General features: G+C 50.0%; 1 protein-coding gene across 3 annotated transcripts in view; it reads left to right on the top strand.

Moving 5' to 3' along the window:
• Positions 1-12,951, top strand: part of LOC106564124 (mitotic spindle assembly checkpoint protein MAD1) — a 123,048-nt gene extending 110,097 nt beyond the window's left edge. For all 3 annotated transcript variants that reach the window (XM_082958565.1, XM_045690659.2, XM_045690660.2), the window contains one exon: positions 11,456-12,951. In XM_082958565.1, coding sequence (XP_082814691.1) covers positions 11,456-11,517 — 62 coding nt within the window. In that variant the 3' untranslated portion in view covers positions 11,518-12,951. The remainder of the gene's footprint in view (positions 1-11,455) is intronic.
• Positions 12,952-16,659: the final 3,708 nt, after the last annotated feature.

Here is a 16,659-nt window from a genome sequence, read left to right as displayed (position 1 = left end):
ACCTCTGTTCTTTTGTCTTAAATGGTGTCTGAGACTTGGGAGGTAAAGATAGGAGAGACCTATCCACTCCATCTCACTTCTACCCCCTCTCTGCCTTCCCCCTCTACCACCTTCTCTCTCTGCCGGCCTTCTCTCTCTGCCTTCCCCCTCTACCCCCCTTTTCTCTCTGCCTTCCCCCTCTACCCCCTTTCTGCCTTCCCCCTCTACCCCCCTCTCTGCCTTCCCCCTCTACCCCCCTCTCTGCCTTCCCCCTCTACCCCCCTCTCTGCCTTCCCCCTCTACCCCCCTCTCTGCCTTCCCCCTCTACCCCCCTTTCTGCCTTCCCCCTCTACCCCCCTCTCTGCCTTCCCCCTCTACCCCCCTTTCTGCCTTCCCCCTCTACCCCCCTCTCTGCCTTCCCCCTCTACCCCCCTTTTCTCTCTGCCTTCCCCCTCTACCCCCTCTTTGCCTTCCCCCTCTACCCCCCTTTTCTCTCTGCCTTCCCCCTCTACCCCCTCTCTGCCTTCCCCCTCTACCCCCCTCTCTGCCTTCCCCCTCTACCCCCCTCTCTGCCTTCCCCCTCTACCCCCTCTCTGCCTTCCCCCTCTACCCCCCTCTCTGCCTTCCCCCTCTACCCCCTTTCTGCCTTCCCCTCTACCCCCTCTCTGCCTTCCCCCTCTACCCCCCTTTTCTCTCTGCCTTCCCCCTCTACCCCCTCTCTGCCTTCCCCCTCTACCCCCTCTCTGCCTTCCCCCTCTACCCCCCTTTTCTCTCTGCCTTCCCCCTCTACCCCCTCTCTGCCTTCCCCCTCTACCCCCCTCTCTGCCTTCCCCCTCTACCCCCCTCTCTGCCTTCCCCCTCTACCCCCCTCTCTGCCTTCCCCCTCTACCCCCCTCTCTGCCTTCCCCCTCTACCCCCCTCTCTGCCTTCCCCCTCTACCCCCTTTCTGCCTTCCCCCTCTACCCCCTCTCTGCCTTCCCCCTCTACCCCCTTTCTGCCTTCCCCCTCTACCCCCTCTCTGCCTTCCCCCTCTACCCCCTTTCTGCCTTCCCCCTCTACCCCCTTTCTGCCTTCCCCCTCTACCCCCTCTCTGCCTTCCCCCTCTACCCCCTCTCTGCCTTCCCCCTCTACCCCCTCTCTGCCTTCCTCCTCTACCCCCTCACTGCCTTCCTCCTCTACCCCCTCTCTGCCTTCCCCCTCTACCCCCCTTCTCTCTCTGCCTTCCCCCTCTACCCCCTCTCTGCCTTCCCCCTCTACCCCCTCTCTGCCTTCCCCCTCTACCCCCCTTTTCTCTCTGCCTTCCCCCTCTACCCCCTCTCTGCCTTCCCCCTCTACCCCCCTTTTCTCTCTGCCTTCCCCCTCTACCCCCTCTCTGCCTTCCCCCTCTACCCCCCTCTCTGCCTTCCCCCTCTACCCCCCTCTCTGCCTTCCCCCTCTACCCCCCTCTCTGCCTTCCCCCTCTACCCCCCTCTCTGCCTTCCCCCTCTACCCCCTTTCTGCCTTCCCCCTCTACCCCCTCTCTGCCTTCCCCCTCTACCCCCTTTCTGCCTTCCCCCTCTACCCCCTCTCTGCCTTCCCCCTCTACCCCCTTTCTGCCTTCCCCCTCTACCCCCTTTCTGCCTTCCCCCTCTACCCCCTCTCTGCCTTCCCCCTCTACCCCCTCTCTGCCTTCCCCCTCTACCCCCTCTCTGCCTTCCTCCTCTACCCCCTCACTGCCTTCCTCCTCTACCCCCTCTCTGCCTTCCCCCTCTACCCCCCTTCTCTCTCTGCCTTCCCCCTCTACCCCCTCTCTGCCTTCCCCCTCTACCCCCCTTCGTCCTGCCCCTTTCCCCTTCTCTCCCTCTCTCTCTCCCTCTGTTATATCTGTCGTCAGGTAGTTCTAGAAGGCTGTGGCATTTACCTTTTCATTCTCAGCCCCCCCTGGACATCAGACGTTTAAAGAAAGTCCATTCTCCTCTGAAAGAGACAAGAGCAGAGACCTTTTATTTTCTCACTATTACATTGTGGTTCTGAATGCTAAAGAGCAACACTTTGGTGCGCTGTGAAAAGTTACAGTAAAGTTTAATGTAGAGGAGCGGAGATGAGAGAGATGGCTGAGGGATAGAAAGAGAGAACATGGAAGACTCATTAGTAGGCAGTGGAGCTGCTGACCTGGTAACCCCCATCACTACACACTCTGACCTGGTAACCCCCGTCACATTACACACACTGACCTGGTAACCCCCCTCACATTACACTCTGACCTGGTAACCCCCATCACTACACACTCTGACCTGGTAACCCCCCTCACATTACACTCTGACCTGGTAACCCCCATCACTACACACTCTGACCTGGTAACCCCCGTCACATTACACACACTGACCTGGTAACCCCTGTCACTACACTCTGACCTGGTAACCCCCCTCACTACACACTCTGACCTGGTAAACCCCGTCACATTACACACACTGACCTGGTAACCCCCGTCACTACACTCTGACCTGGTAACCCCCCTCACTACACACTCTGACCTGGTAACCCCCGTCACATTACACACACTGACCTGGTAACCCCCGTCACATTACACACACTGACCTGGTAACCCCCGTCATTACACTCTGACCTGGTAACCCCCCTCACTACACACTCTGACCTGGTAACCCCCGTCACATTACACACACTGACCTGGTAACCCCCGTCACATTACACACACTGACCTGGTAACCCCCGTCACATTACACTCTGACCTGGTAACCCCCGTCACTACACTCTGACCTGGTAACCCCCGTCACTACACTCTGACCTGGTAACCCCCGTCACTACACTCTGACCTGGTAACCCCCCTCACTACACACTCTGACCTGGTAACCCCCGTCACATTACACACACTGACCTGGTAACCCCCGTCACATTACACACACTGACCTGGTAACCCCCGTCACATTACACTCTGACCTGGTAACCCCCCTCACTACACTCTGACCTGGTAACCCCCCTCACTACACACTCTGACCTGGTAACCCCCGTCACATTACACACACTGACCTGGTAACCCCCGTCACAATACACTCTGACCTGGTAACCCCCCTCACTACACTCTGACCTGGTAACCCCCCTCACTACACACTGACCTGGTAACCCCCATCACTACACACTCTGACCTGGTAACCCCCATCACTACACACTCTGCCCTGGTAACCCCCATCACTACACACTGACCTGGTAACCCCCGTCACTACACTCTGACCTGGTAACCCCCCTCACTACACACTCTGACCTGGTAACCACCGTCACATTACATACTGACCTGGTAACACCCCTCACTACACTCTGACCTGGTAACACCCCTCACTACACTCTGACCTGGTAACCCCCCTCACTACACTCTGACCTGGTAACCCCCCTCACTACACTCTGACCTGGTAACCCCTCTCACTACACACTTTGACCTGGTAACCCCCCTCACTACACACTCTGACCTGGTAACCCCCGTCACTACACTCTGACCTGGTAACCCCCCTCACATTACACTCTGACCTGGTAACCCCCCTCACTACACACTCTGACCTGGTAACCCCCCTCACTACACTCTGTACTGGTAACCCCGTCACATTACACTCTGACCTGGTAACCCCCCTCACTACACACTCTGACCTGGTAACCCCCCTCACTACACACTCTGACCTGGTAACCCCCCTCACATTACATACTGACCTGGTAACCCCCCTCACATTACACTCTGACCTGGTAACCCCCCTCACTACACTCTGACCTGGTAACCCCCCTCACATTACACTCTGACCTGGTAACCCCCGTCACTACACTCTGACCTGGTAACCACCGTCACTACACACTCTGACCTGGTAACCCCTCTCACTACACTCTGACCTGGTAACCCCCCTCACTACACACTCTGACCTGGTAACCCCTCTCACTACACTCTGACCTGGTAACCACCGTCACTACACACTCTGATCTGGTAACCTCCCTCACTACACACTCTGACCTGGTAACCCCCCTCACTACACTCTGACCTGGTAACCCCCCTCACATTACATACTGACCTGGTAACCCCCCTCACTACACACTCTGACCTGGTAACCCCCCTCACTACACACTGACCTGGTAACCCCCCTCACTACACACTCTGACCTGGTAACCCCCCTCACTACACACTCTGACTTGGTAACCCCCCTCACTACACACTCTGACCTGGTAACCCCCCTCACATTACACTCTGACCTGGTAACCCCCCTCACTACACTCTGACCTGGTAACCCCCCTCACTACACACTCTGACCTGGTAACCCCCCTCACTACACTCTGACCTGGTAAGCCCCCTCACTACACACTGACCTGGTAACCCCCCTCACATTACACTCTGACCTGGTAACCCCCCTCACATTACACTCTGACCTGGTAACCCCCCTCACTACACTCTGACCTGGTAACCCCCCTCACTACACTCTGACCTGGTAACCCCCGTCACATTATACACTCTGACCTGGTAACCCCCGTCACATTATACACTCTGACCTGGTAACCCCCGTCACATTATACACTCTGACCTGGTAACCCCCGTCACATTACACTCTGACCTGGTAACCCCCCTCACTACACTCTGACCTGGTAACCCCCCTCACTACACTCTGACCTGGTAACCCCCGTCACATTATACACTCTGACCTGGTAACCCCCGTCACATTACACTCTGACCTGGTAACCCCCGTCACTACACACTCTGACCTGGTAACCACCGTCACTACACACTCTGACCTGGTAACCACCGTCACATTACACTCTGACCTGGTAACCCCCGTCACTACACACTCTGACCTGGTAACCACCGTCACATTACACTCTGACCTGGTAACCACCGTCACTACACTCTGACCTGGTAACCACCGTCACTACACTCTGACCTGGTAACCCCCCTCACTACACACTCTGACCTGGTAACCCCCCTCACTACACACTCTGACCTGGTAACCCCCCTCACTACACACTCTGACCTGGTAACCCCCCTCACTACACACTCTGACCTGGTAACCCCCCTCACTACACACTCTGACCTGGTAACCCCCCTCACATTACACTCTGACCTGGTAACCACCGTCACATTACATACTGACCTGGTAACCCCCCTCACATTACACTCTGACCTGGTAACCCCCCTCACTACACTCTGACCTGGTAACCCCCCTCACTACACTCTGACCTGGTAACCCCCCTCACATTACACTCTGACCTGGTAACCCCCCTCACTACACTCTGACCTGGTAACCCCCCTCACTACACTCTGACCTGGTAACCCCCCTCACTACACACTCTGACCTGGTAACCCCCCTCACTACACACTCTGACCTGGTAACCCCCCTTTATTCTAGAAGACTGTCAGCTCAACCATCACAAAGCTGTCAATTAGTGACCCCCTGAGACTGTGTGTGTGTGTGTGTGTGTGTGTGTGTGTGTGTGTGTGTGTGTGTGTGTGTGTGTGTGTGTGTGTGTGTGTGTGTGTGTGTGTGTGTGCGCGCACGCGAGAGTGCACCTGTGTGTGTGTGTGTAAATCACAGTCTTCCTGTGTGTCCAGTCTGGGACGGAATGTACCCCAGGATGTGATTGGTGGATTGGCATTCCGCAGCAGCCTCGTCTCTGGTTGGCTGAGGTGACTGCCGTGTGACATCCCACATTCTAATCCACCAACCATCGATTTCCTTTAACTAGAAATACAGATGAGGGGGAAGGAGAGGGGGAGGAGGAAGGAGAGTGGGAGGAGGAAGGAGTGGGGGGGAGGAAGGAGAGTGGGGGGGAGGAAGGAGAGGGGGAGGGGGAAGGAGAGGGGGGAGGAAGGAGAGGGGGGAGGAGGAAGTAGAGGGAGGAAGGTGAGGGGGGAGGAAGGAGTGTGGGAGGAGGAAGTAGAGGGGAAGGAGAGCGGGAGGAAGGAGAGTAGGAGGAGAGGAGGCGAGTGGGAGGAGGGAGGAGAGTGGGAGGAGGAAGGAGAGTGGGGAGAGGAGGAAGGAGAGTGGGGAGAGGAGGAAGGAGAGTGGGAGGAAGGAGAGGGGGAGGAAGGAGAGGGTGAAGAGGAGGGAGAGGAGGAGAGGGGGAGGAGGAAGGAGAGGGGGAGGAGAGGGTGAGGTGAGGGTGAGAGGGGGAGGAGGAAGGAGAGGGGGAGGTGAGGGTGAGAGGAGGAGGAGAGGGGGAGGAGAGGAGGAGAGGGGGAGGAGGAAGGAGAGGGGGAGGAGAGGGTGAGGTGAGGGTGAGAGGGGGAGGAGGAAGGAGAGGGGGAGGTGAGGGTGAGAGGAGGAGGAGAGGGGGAGGAGAGGAGGAGAGGGGGAGGAGGAAGAGAGGGGGAGTAGTAGTAGAGGGAGAGAAGAGCATGGGGAAAGGAGCACCCTGGACATAGTGAAGTTATTGTGTTGTTATTAAACAACAACTTGTTGATTTGAAAAAGGTCAGGACTTGTTCATAACAGGTTCTGGGGAGTCATGAATATGCTAACAGGCGTTGATAAGGTCACTATTTAAATAAATCCACACACACACACATTGAGAACACACACAGTATTTGAATAAATCCCTTTTTGAAGAAAACACCCCACTTCTGACCTTTAAATTAAATCTGATTTCTTTCCTCTGTTTTTCCTGCCATTGGAGAGAGGAAGGGGATCATCAATGAAAGTGTGGTGCATGTTTATCATTACCCTCTGGGCCTGGTGCTCTCTCTTCTCTCCATCCATCTCTCGCTCCATCCATCTCTCTCTCCCTCCATCTCTCTCTCCCTCCATCTCTCTCTCCCTCCATCTCTCTCTCCCTCCATCTCTCTCTCCCTCCATCTCTCTTCTCTCCCTCCATCTCTCTTCTCTCCCTTCATCTCTCTTCTCTTCCTCCATCTCTCTTCTCTCCCTCCATCTCTCTTCTCTCCCTCCATCTCTCTTCTCTCCCTCCATCTCTCTTCTCTCCCTCCATCTCTCTTCTCTCCCTCCATCTCTCTTCTCTCCCTCCATCTCTCTTCTCTCCCTCCATCTCTCTCTCCCTCCATCTCTCTCTCCCTCCATCTCTCTCTCCCTCCATCTCTCTCTCCCTCCATCTCTCTTCTCTCCCTCCATCTCTCTTCTCTCCCTCCATCTCTCTTCTCTCCCTCCATCTCTCTTCTCTCCCTCCATCTCTCTTCTCTCCCTCCATCTCTCTCTCCCTCCATCTCTCTCTCCATCCATCTCTCTCTCCCTCCATCTCTTCTCTCCCTCCATCTCTCTCGTCATCCATCTCTCTTCTCGCCATCCATGTCTCTCCCTCATCTCTCTCCCTCCATCTCTCTTCTCTCTCTCCATCCATCTTTCTCCCTCATCTCTCTCCCTCCATCTCATCTCTCTCCTGTCTCTCTCCATCCATCTCTCTCCCTCCTGTCTCTCTCTCTCCATCCGTCTCTCTCCCTTCTGTCTCTCTCCCTCCTGTCGCTCTCTCCCTTCTGTCTCTCTCTCCCCATCCATCTCTCCCCCTCATCTCTCTCTCCCTCCATCTCTCTCCCATCTCTCTCTCTCCCATCTCTCCCTCCGTCTCTCTCTCCCCTCCCTTCTCCCTTCTATCACTCTGTGTTCCTCCTCTCCTTTCTCTCCCTCTATCTTGTCTTTCTCTATCGTTCTCTCTCCCTCACTGGCCTTTCTACCCCAAGATAAAAATGTTTTATTTAATTATTTCTATATAGTTGACATTATTTAGTCTTTATAAGTCAGAGTTGAAGTAATAATCATTATTTCTATATCGTTAACATTATTCAGTCTTTATAAGTCAGAGTTGAGGTAATAATCATTATTTCTATATAGTTAACATTATTCAGTCTTTATAAGTCAGAGTTGAAGTAATAGTAACATGCCATTTACCAGACCCCATTATCCAAAGTGACTTAGTCATGGGTGCATACAGTTTTCAGGTGGGGAGTCCAAGCGGGAATCCAACCCACAATCCTTGGCGTTTCCAGTGCCATACTCTACCGACTGAGCAACATGACTTCAGAGGGAAAAGTATTCATATATTAGTGTGTATGATGTTTATGGATTCTTCAGCATCGGACAGGGAAAAGACTACAGTAGAGACATTTTCACAGAAGTTGAGTATAACTTGATGGTCATGCGTGCTCTGTGAAGTCCTCGGGGTCTAGAACACCGGCCCTGGTTCCCATGGCGCCCTCCAGGTGTGTGTGCTGGTGTGTACAGGGAGAGAGAGAGAGACTTAGGGGTATGGCATAACTTTCCAGATGGGCTTACACACAGGAGGAGATAAACAGAATGGGGGAGAGAGATGGACAAAGAGGGATGGTTGTGAATGGAAAAGTTGACTGGGTGGAAGAGACGTGCTCTCTCTATCTCCCCCTTCTTCTCTACCTCTATCTCTCTTCCTCTCCTCCCTGCGTTTCTTTAATTACTTCATCCTCCCTCTCCTCCCTTTGCGCTCCCTCTCCTCATTTCACTCTGAGCGGCGTTGTATTTATTTAATTAATCCACCCTGAATTTCTTCCCATTTCACCGACTCATCCCAACGCTCACAAACAGGTCCCCATAAACAACAAACAACTTCTAAATCGATTTTCTTTTCTCACTTCTAAAGTTAATGTTCTCTCCCTCTTGACGCAAAGTGTGTGTGTGTGTGTGTGTGTGTGTGTGTGTGTGTGTGTGTGTGTGTGTGTGTGTGTGTGTGTGTGTGTGTGTGTGTGTGTGTGTGTGTGTGTGTGTGTGTGTCCTACAACAGGGTTTTCTACTCCAGGAGAGATGAGGCTTCTGTTCCAGATCCATCTATGTGACCAAAAGTTGACATCATTCCAACATCTCATTCCAAAATCATGGTCATTAATATGGAGTTGGTCCCCCCTTTGCTGCTATAACAGCCTCCACTCTTCTGGGAAGGCTTTCTATTAGATGTTGGAACATTGCTGCGGGGACTTGCTTCCATTCAGCCACAAGAGCATTAGTGAGGTTGGGCACTGATGTTGGGCGATTAGGCCTGGCTCGCAGTCGGCATTCCAATTCATCCAAAAGGTGCTCGATGAGGTTGAGATCAGGGCTCTGTGCAGGCAAATAAGTTCTTCCACACCAATCTCGACAAAACATTTCTGTATGGACTTTGCTTTATGCACAGGGGCATTGTCATGCTGAAACAGGAAAGGGCCTTCCCCAAACTGCCACAAAGTTGGGAGCACAGAATCATCTAGAATGTTATTATATGCTGTAGCGCTAATATTTCCCTTCACAGAAACTAAGGGGCCTAACCCGAACCATGAAAAACAGCCCCAGACCATTATTCCTCCTCCACTAAACTTTACAGTTGGTGCCATGCATTGGGGCAGGTAGCGTTCTCCTGGCATCCGCCAAACCCAGATTCGTCGTTCGGACTGCCAGATGGTGAAGCGTGATTCAACACTCCAGAGAATCTTTCCACTGCTGAGTCCAATGGCAGTGAACTTTACACCACTCCAGCTTGGCATTGCGCATGGTGATCTTAGGCTTGTGTGCGGCTGCTCGGCCATGGAAACCCATATCATGAAGCTCTTGTGCTGACGTTGCTTCCAGAGGCAGTTTAGAACTTGGTAGTGAGTGTTACAACTGAGGACAGATGATTTTTGCTTCAGCAGTCTCGTTCTGTGAGCTTGTGTGTTCTACCACTTCACGGCTGAGCCCTTGTTGCTCCTAGATGTTTCCACTTCACAATAACAGCACTTACAGTTGACCGGGGCAGCTCTAGCAGGGCAGAAATTTTACAAACTGACTTGTTGGAATGGTGGCATCCTATGACGGTGCCATGTTGAAAGTCACTGAGCTCTTCAGTAAGGCCATTCTGCTGCCAATGTTTGTCCATGGAGATTGCATGGTTGTGTGCTGTCAGCAACGGGTGTGGCTGAAATAGCTGAATCCACTAATTTGAAGAGTTTTCCACATACTGCTGTATATAAACTCAGCAAAAAAAGAAATGTCCTCTTACTGTCAACTGCGTTTATTTTCAGCAAACTTAACGTGTAAATATTTGTATGAACATAACAAGATTCAACAACTGAGACATAAACTGGACAAGTTCCACAGACATGTGACTAACAGAAATTGAATAATGTGTCCCTGTACAAAGGGGGGAGGGTCAAAATCAAAAGTAACAGTCAGTATCTGGTGTGGCCACCAGCTGCATTAAGTACTGCAGTGCATCTCCTCCTCATGGAGATGCACCAGATTTGCCAGTTCTTGCTGTGAGATGTTACCCCACTCTTCCACCAAGGCACCTGCAAGTTCCAGGGCATTTCTGGGGGGAATGGCCCTAGCCCTCACCCTCCGATCCAACAGGTCCCAGACCTGCTCAATAGGATTGAGATCAGGGGTCTTCGCTGGCCATGGCAGAACACTGACATTCCTGTCTTGCAGGAAATCACGCACAGAACGAGCAGTATGGCTGGTGGCATTGTCATGCTGGAGGGTCATGTCAGGATGAGCCTGCAGGAAGGGTACCACATGAGGGAGGAGGATGTCTTCCCTGTAACACACAGCGTTGAGATTGCCTGCAATGACAACAAGCTCAGTCCGATGATGCTGTGACACACCGCCCCAGACCATGATGGACCACCTCCAAATCGATCCCGCTCCAGAGTACAGGCCTCGGTGTAACGCTCATTCCTTCAACGATAAACGCAAATCCGACCATCACCCCTGGTGAGACAAAACCGCGACTCGTCAGTGAAGTGCACTTTTTGCCAGTCCTGTCTGGTCCAGCGACGGTGGGTTTGTGCCCATAGGCGACGTTGTTGCCAGTGATGTCTGGTGAGGAGCTGCCTTACAACAGGCCGACAAGCCCTCAGTCCAGCCTCTCTCAGCCTATTGCGGACAGTCTGAGCACTGATGGAGGGATTGTGCATTCCTGGTGTAACTCGGGCAGTTGTTGTTGCCATCCTGTACCTGTCCCGCAGGTGTGATGTTTGGACGTACCGATCCTGTGCAGGTGTTGTTACATGTGGTCAGCCACAGCGAGGACGATCAGCTGTCCGTCCTGTCTCCCTGTAGCGCTGTCTTAGGCTTCTCACAGTACGGACATTGCAATTTATTGCCCTTGCCACATCTGCAGTCCTCATGCCTCCTTACAGCATGCCTAAGGCACGTTCACGCAGATGAGCGGGGATCCTGGGAATCTTTCTTTTGGTGTTTTTCAGAGTCAATAGAAAGGCCTCTTTAGTGTTCTAGGTTTTCATAACTGTGACCTTAATTGCCTACCGTCTGTAAGTTGTTAGTGTCTTAACAACTTTTCCACAGGTGCATGGTCATTAATTGTTTATGGTTGATTGAACAAGCATGGGAAACAGTGTTTAAACCCTTTACAATGAAGATCTGTGAAGTTATTTGCATTATCTTTGAAAGAGGGGGTCCTGAAAAAGGGACATTTCCTTTTTGAGCTGAGTTTCTATATGTAGTGTACTTCTAACTGACCCCTTCTCCCTGTCTCTTTCTTCTTTATCTCTCTCTCTCCTCCAGGCCAGTGGAGGTGTTGTGGGCAGTGGAGGCAGTATGCAGCTGATGGAGACAGATTTCAGTAAAACCCTGAGAGAGATGGTGGACCTCCATCTGCACCACCAGAAGAGCATACCAGCCTTTCTCTCTGCTGTGACCCTTGACCTCTTCAGCCGACAGACCACAGTCTGACTTGACCCTCGACCTTTTCAGCCGACAGACCACGGTCTGACTTGACCCTCGACCTCTTCAGCCGACAGACCACCGTCTTACTTGACCCTTGACCTCTTTAGCCGACAGACCACGGTCTGACTTGTCTGACTTGACCCTTGACCTCTTGAGCCGACAGACCACGGTCTGACTTGACTCTCGACCTCTTCAGCCGACAGACCACCGTCTGACTTGACCCTTGACCTCTTCAGCCGACAGACCACGGTCTGACTTGACCCTCGACCTCTTCAGCCGACAGACCACGCACGGTCTGACTTGACCATGTTATATGACCTGTGACCTCATTGTTTGACATGTGATGTCATTGCCTTGACCTCTTCACATGATGGTTAAGGTTAGGATTGGGGGAGGGGAAGCTGATCCTAGATCTGTCATTGTTGTCTGACCTGTGATGTCGTCATGTGACCCCGAGGTGACCTGTGACCTCACTATCTGACCTGTGATGTCATGGTGTCTGACTGACACAGCTGTGCAATGGACTCTGATGATAATAATATAAAGTTAAATAAAAGGAGTCGCTGTCTAGACCTGTGTTGTTTCTCTGCACGAAGTTACACATTTGATCAAATAATATCATTATTTCTAGATGTTATGGAGGTTTTTAGGATGACGGTGAGAAGAGGAAACAAGGGCCTTTGTTGACATCATACTTCATTACGTTAATTCTCTTAGACTGTCACAAATGGCACCCTATTCCCTACATAGTGCACTACAAGAGCCTGAAGGTAGTGCACTAGGTAGGGATTAGGGTGACAGCCTCTGTCTTTATATAGTGTGATCTCTGTAACCTTCAGTCAGATGTTCTGTTATTGTTTCACTACTTCCTGTATTGAGCTCTGTAACCTTCAGTCAGATGTTCTGTTATTGTTTCACTACTTCCTGTGTTGATCTTTGCTCTAAAGTTGTTTTTTGCAGAAGGTTCATATGGCTTCATGTTGGACACACAGCGTCATTTTAAATAGTGGCACACAACGAACATCTTGTTATTTTCTTGTAAATGGAAAGCAGTGAAAAAGGTATAACCTGAATGAGTTGATTTGTCAGAACAAACAGCTCTATTACTTCTTACCTCTTAGTTTGTTTTGTTTGTGCCCCTGCCCAGTCATGTGAAATTCATAGATTAGGGCCTAATTTATTTATTTAAATTGACTGATGTCCTTCTATGAACTGTAATTCAGTAAAATTGTTGTGTTGCGTTTATATTTTTGTTCAGTCTAATTAGGATGTATGTATGTGTGGAATGTTATTTCAGACGTGAATTGAGTGAATAAAGAACTAATCTAACTAGACGTGTTTGTCCGTGTGGTGTGAGGGTGCATTCAAGACAAGTGGAAACTCGAAGAAAATTAGGTGAAATCATGACATAAAAACTTTGAGGTCAAATCGTGACATCAGTGAGGTCAAATGGTGAGGTCAGTGATCTTTCGGTTGGAAAGTCGGAGCGCTAAGCAGAAACCTGAATTTCCGACTTGGAATTCCGAGGTGGATGACTGTTCAAAACCATTTTCCCAGTCGGAGCTAGTTTTTTCCCCCCCAGAGTTCCCAGTTGTCTTGAAGGCAGCATGAGCACACGCTTGTCTGTGTGGGTGTGCGCTTGTCCTTGTGTTTTTTTTGTGTGCATGCTTGTGAGTGAGTTGTAGTACTGTAGGCTGTAAATCATTAGTCAGCCAGACTAGTTCCCAGGGGAAAGGAGAGACTGGAGAGATAGAGAATATCATACCCATTATCTCACCCACACACCACCTGGCTGTGTTCACCCTGTGAGTACCTTCTCTGTTCTAGTGTTGGGGAAAGACAGCTAAATAAGACAGCTGCCCACTGCACTGAGGATAGGAAACACTGTCACCACCGATAAATCTACGATAATCGATCATTTCAAAAAGCATTTTTCCACGGCTGGCCATGCTTTCCACCTGGCTACCACTACCCCGGCCAACACCTCAGCACCCCCTGCAGCAACTTGCCCAAGCCTCCCCCATTTCTCCTTCACCCAAATCCAAACAGCTGATGTTCTGAAAGACCAGCAGCTTAAAGAGCAGATGGGCTATGTACAGGTGCAGTGATCTGTAAGCTGCTCTGACAGCTGATGTTTAAAGTTAGAGAGGGAGATATGACTCCAGCTTCAGTGATTTTTGCAATTCGTTCTAGTCATTGTCAGCAGAGAACTGGAAGGAAAGGTGGCCAAAGTAAGTGTTGGCTTTGGGGACGACCAGTGAAATATACCTGCTGGAGCACGTGCTACGGGTGGGTGTTGCTATGGTGACCAGTGAGCTGAGATAAGGCGATCACTGTACCTGTACATAGCCCATCTGTAAATAGCAAACACTACTACCTCATCCCCATATTATTACTTACCCTCTTGTTCTTTTGCACCCCAGTATCTCTACTTGCACATTATCATCTGCACATATCACTCCAGTATTAATGCTAAGTTGGAATTATTTTCGCCTCTATGGCCTATTGCCTACCTCCCTACTCTTCTACATTTACACACACTGTACATAGATTATTTGTATTTTTCTATTGTGTATTGACTGTACATTTGTTTATGAGTAACTCTGTGTTGTTGTATGTGTCGCACTGCTTTGCTTTATCTTGGCCAGGTCGCAGTTGTAAATCAGAACTTGTTCCCAACTGGCCTACCTGGTTAAATAAAGGTGAAATAAATCTAAATAAAATCTAAAAACCAGCAGGTCACCTGCTCCCTCTCTTCTCTCTCTTCACTCTTCTCACACTTCCATCTCTTTCTAGTTCTGTTTTTTCTCTCTCCCTGAGCAATATGGACAGAGAGAGAGAGATCTGAGCAATATGGACAGAGAGAGAGAGATCTGGGTTATATGGACAGAGAGAGACAGCTGAGTTAGAGGGAGTGAAGTCTGAGCAATATGGACTAGAGGTCAACCGATTATGATTTTTCAACACCGATACCGATTATTGGAGGACCGAAAAAGCCGGTACCGATTAATCGACCAATTTTTTATTTATTTGTAATAATGACAATTACAACAATACTGAATGAACACTTATTTTAACTTAATATAATACATCAATAAAATCAATTTAGCCTCAAATAAATAATGAAACATGTTCAATTTGGTTTAAATAATGCAAAAACAAAGTGTTGGAGAAGAAAGTAAAAGTGCATTATGTGCCATGTAAGAAAGCTAACGTTTAAGTTCCTTGCTCAGAACATGAGAACATATGAAAGCTGGTGGTTCCTTTTAACATGAGTCTTCAATATTCCCAGGTAAGAAGTTTTAGGTTGTAGTTATTAAAGGTTAAAGGAATTATAGGACTATTTCTCTCTATCCGATTTGTATTTCATATACCTTTGACTATTGGATGTTCTTAAAGGCTTTAGTATTGCCAGTCTTTAGTATTGCCAGTGTAACAGTATAGCTTCCGTCCCTCTCCTCGCTCCTACCTGGGCTCAAACCAGGAACACATCGACAACAGCTACCCTCAAAGCAGCGTTACCCATGCAGAGCAAGGGAAACAACTACTCCAAGTCTCAGAGCGAGTGACGTTTGAAACGCTATTAGCGCACACCCGGCTAACTAGCTAGCCATTTCACATCGGTTACACCAGCCTAATCTTGGGAGTTGACAGGCTTGAAGTCATAAACAGTGCAATGCGTTGCGAAGTGCTTCTGGCAAAACGCATGAAAGTGCTATTTTGAATGAATGCTTATGGGCCTGCTGGTGCCTACCATCACTCAGTCAGACTGCTCTATCAAATCATGGACTTAAATATAACATAACGCACAGAAACACGAGCCTTAGGTCATGAATATGGTCGAATCCGGAAACTCACGTTTATTCTTTCAGTGAAATACGGAACCGTTCCGTATTTTACCTAACGGGTGGCATTCATAAGTCTAAATGCACAACCTTCCATGTTATGTCATAATTACGTAAAATGCTGGCAAATTAGTTTGCAACGAGCCAGGCGGCCCAAACTGTTGCATATACCCTGACTCTGCGTGCAATGAACGGAAGAGAAGTGACACAATTTCACATGGTTTATATTGCCTGCTAACCTGCATTTCTTTTAGCTAAATATGCAGGTTTAAAAATATATACAGTGGGGAGAACAAGTATTTGATACACTGCCGATTTTGCAGGTTTTCCTACTTACAAAGTATGTAGAGGTCTGTAATTTTTATCATAGGTACACTTCAACTGTGAGAGACGGAATCTAAAACAAAAATCCAGAAAATCACATTGTATGATTTTTAAGTAATTCATTTGCATTTTATTGCATGACATAAGTATTTGATCATCTACCAACCAGTAAGAATTCCGGCTCTCACAGACCTTTTTCTTTAAGAAGCCCTCCTGTTCTCCACTCATTACCTGTATTAACTGCACCTGTTTGAACTCGTTACCTGTATAAAAGACACCTGTCCACACACTCAATCAAACAGACTCCAACCTCTCCACAATGTCCAAGACCAGAGAGCTGTGTAAGGACATCAGGGATAAAATTGTAGACCTGCACAAGGCTGGGATGGGCTACAGGACAATAGGCAAGCAGCTTGGTGAGAAGGCAACAACTGTTGGCGCAATTATTAGAAAATGGAAGAAGTTCAAGATGACGGTCAATCACCCTCGGTCTGGGGCTCCATGCAAGATCTCACCTCGTGGGGCATCAATGATCATGAGGAAGGTGAGGGATCAGCCCAGAACTACACGGCAGGACCTGGTCAATGACCTGAAGAGAGCTGGGACCACAGTCTCAAAGAAAACCATTAGTAACACACTACGCCGTCATGGATTAAAATCCTGCAGCGCACGCAAGGTCCCCCTGCTCAAGCCAGCGCATGTCCAGGCCCGTCTGAAGTTTGCCAGTGACCATCTGGATGATCCAGAGGAGGAATGGGAGAAGGTCATGTGGTCTGATGAGACAAAAATAGAGCTTTTTGGTCTAAACTCCACTCCCCGTGTTTGGAGGAAGAAAAAGGATGAGTACAACCCCAACCGTGAAGAATGGAGGTG

This window comes from Salmo salar, chromosome 12 (genome assembly GCF_965601325.2).
Source record: "Salmo salar chromosome 12, fSalSal1, whole genome shotgun sequence".
Classification (NCBI taxonomy): domain Eukaryota; kingdom Metazoa; phylum Chordata; class Actinopteri; order Salmoniformes; family Salmonidae; genus Salmo; species Salmo salar.
The sequence above is the reverse complement of the archived record's forward strand: the minus strand, read 5'-3'. Positions and strand labels throughout refer to the sequence as shown.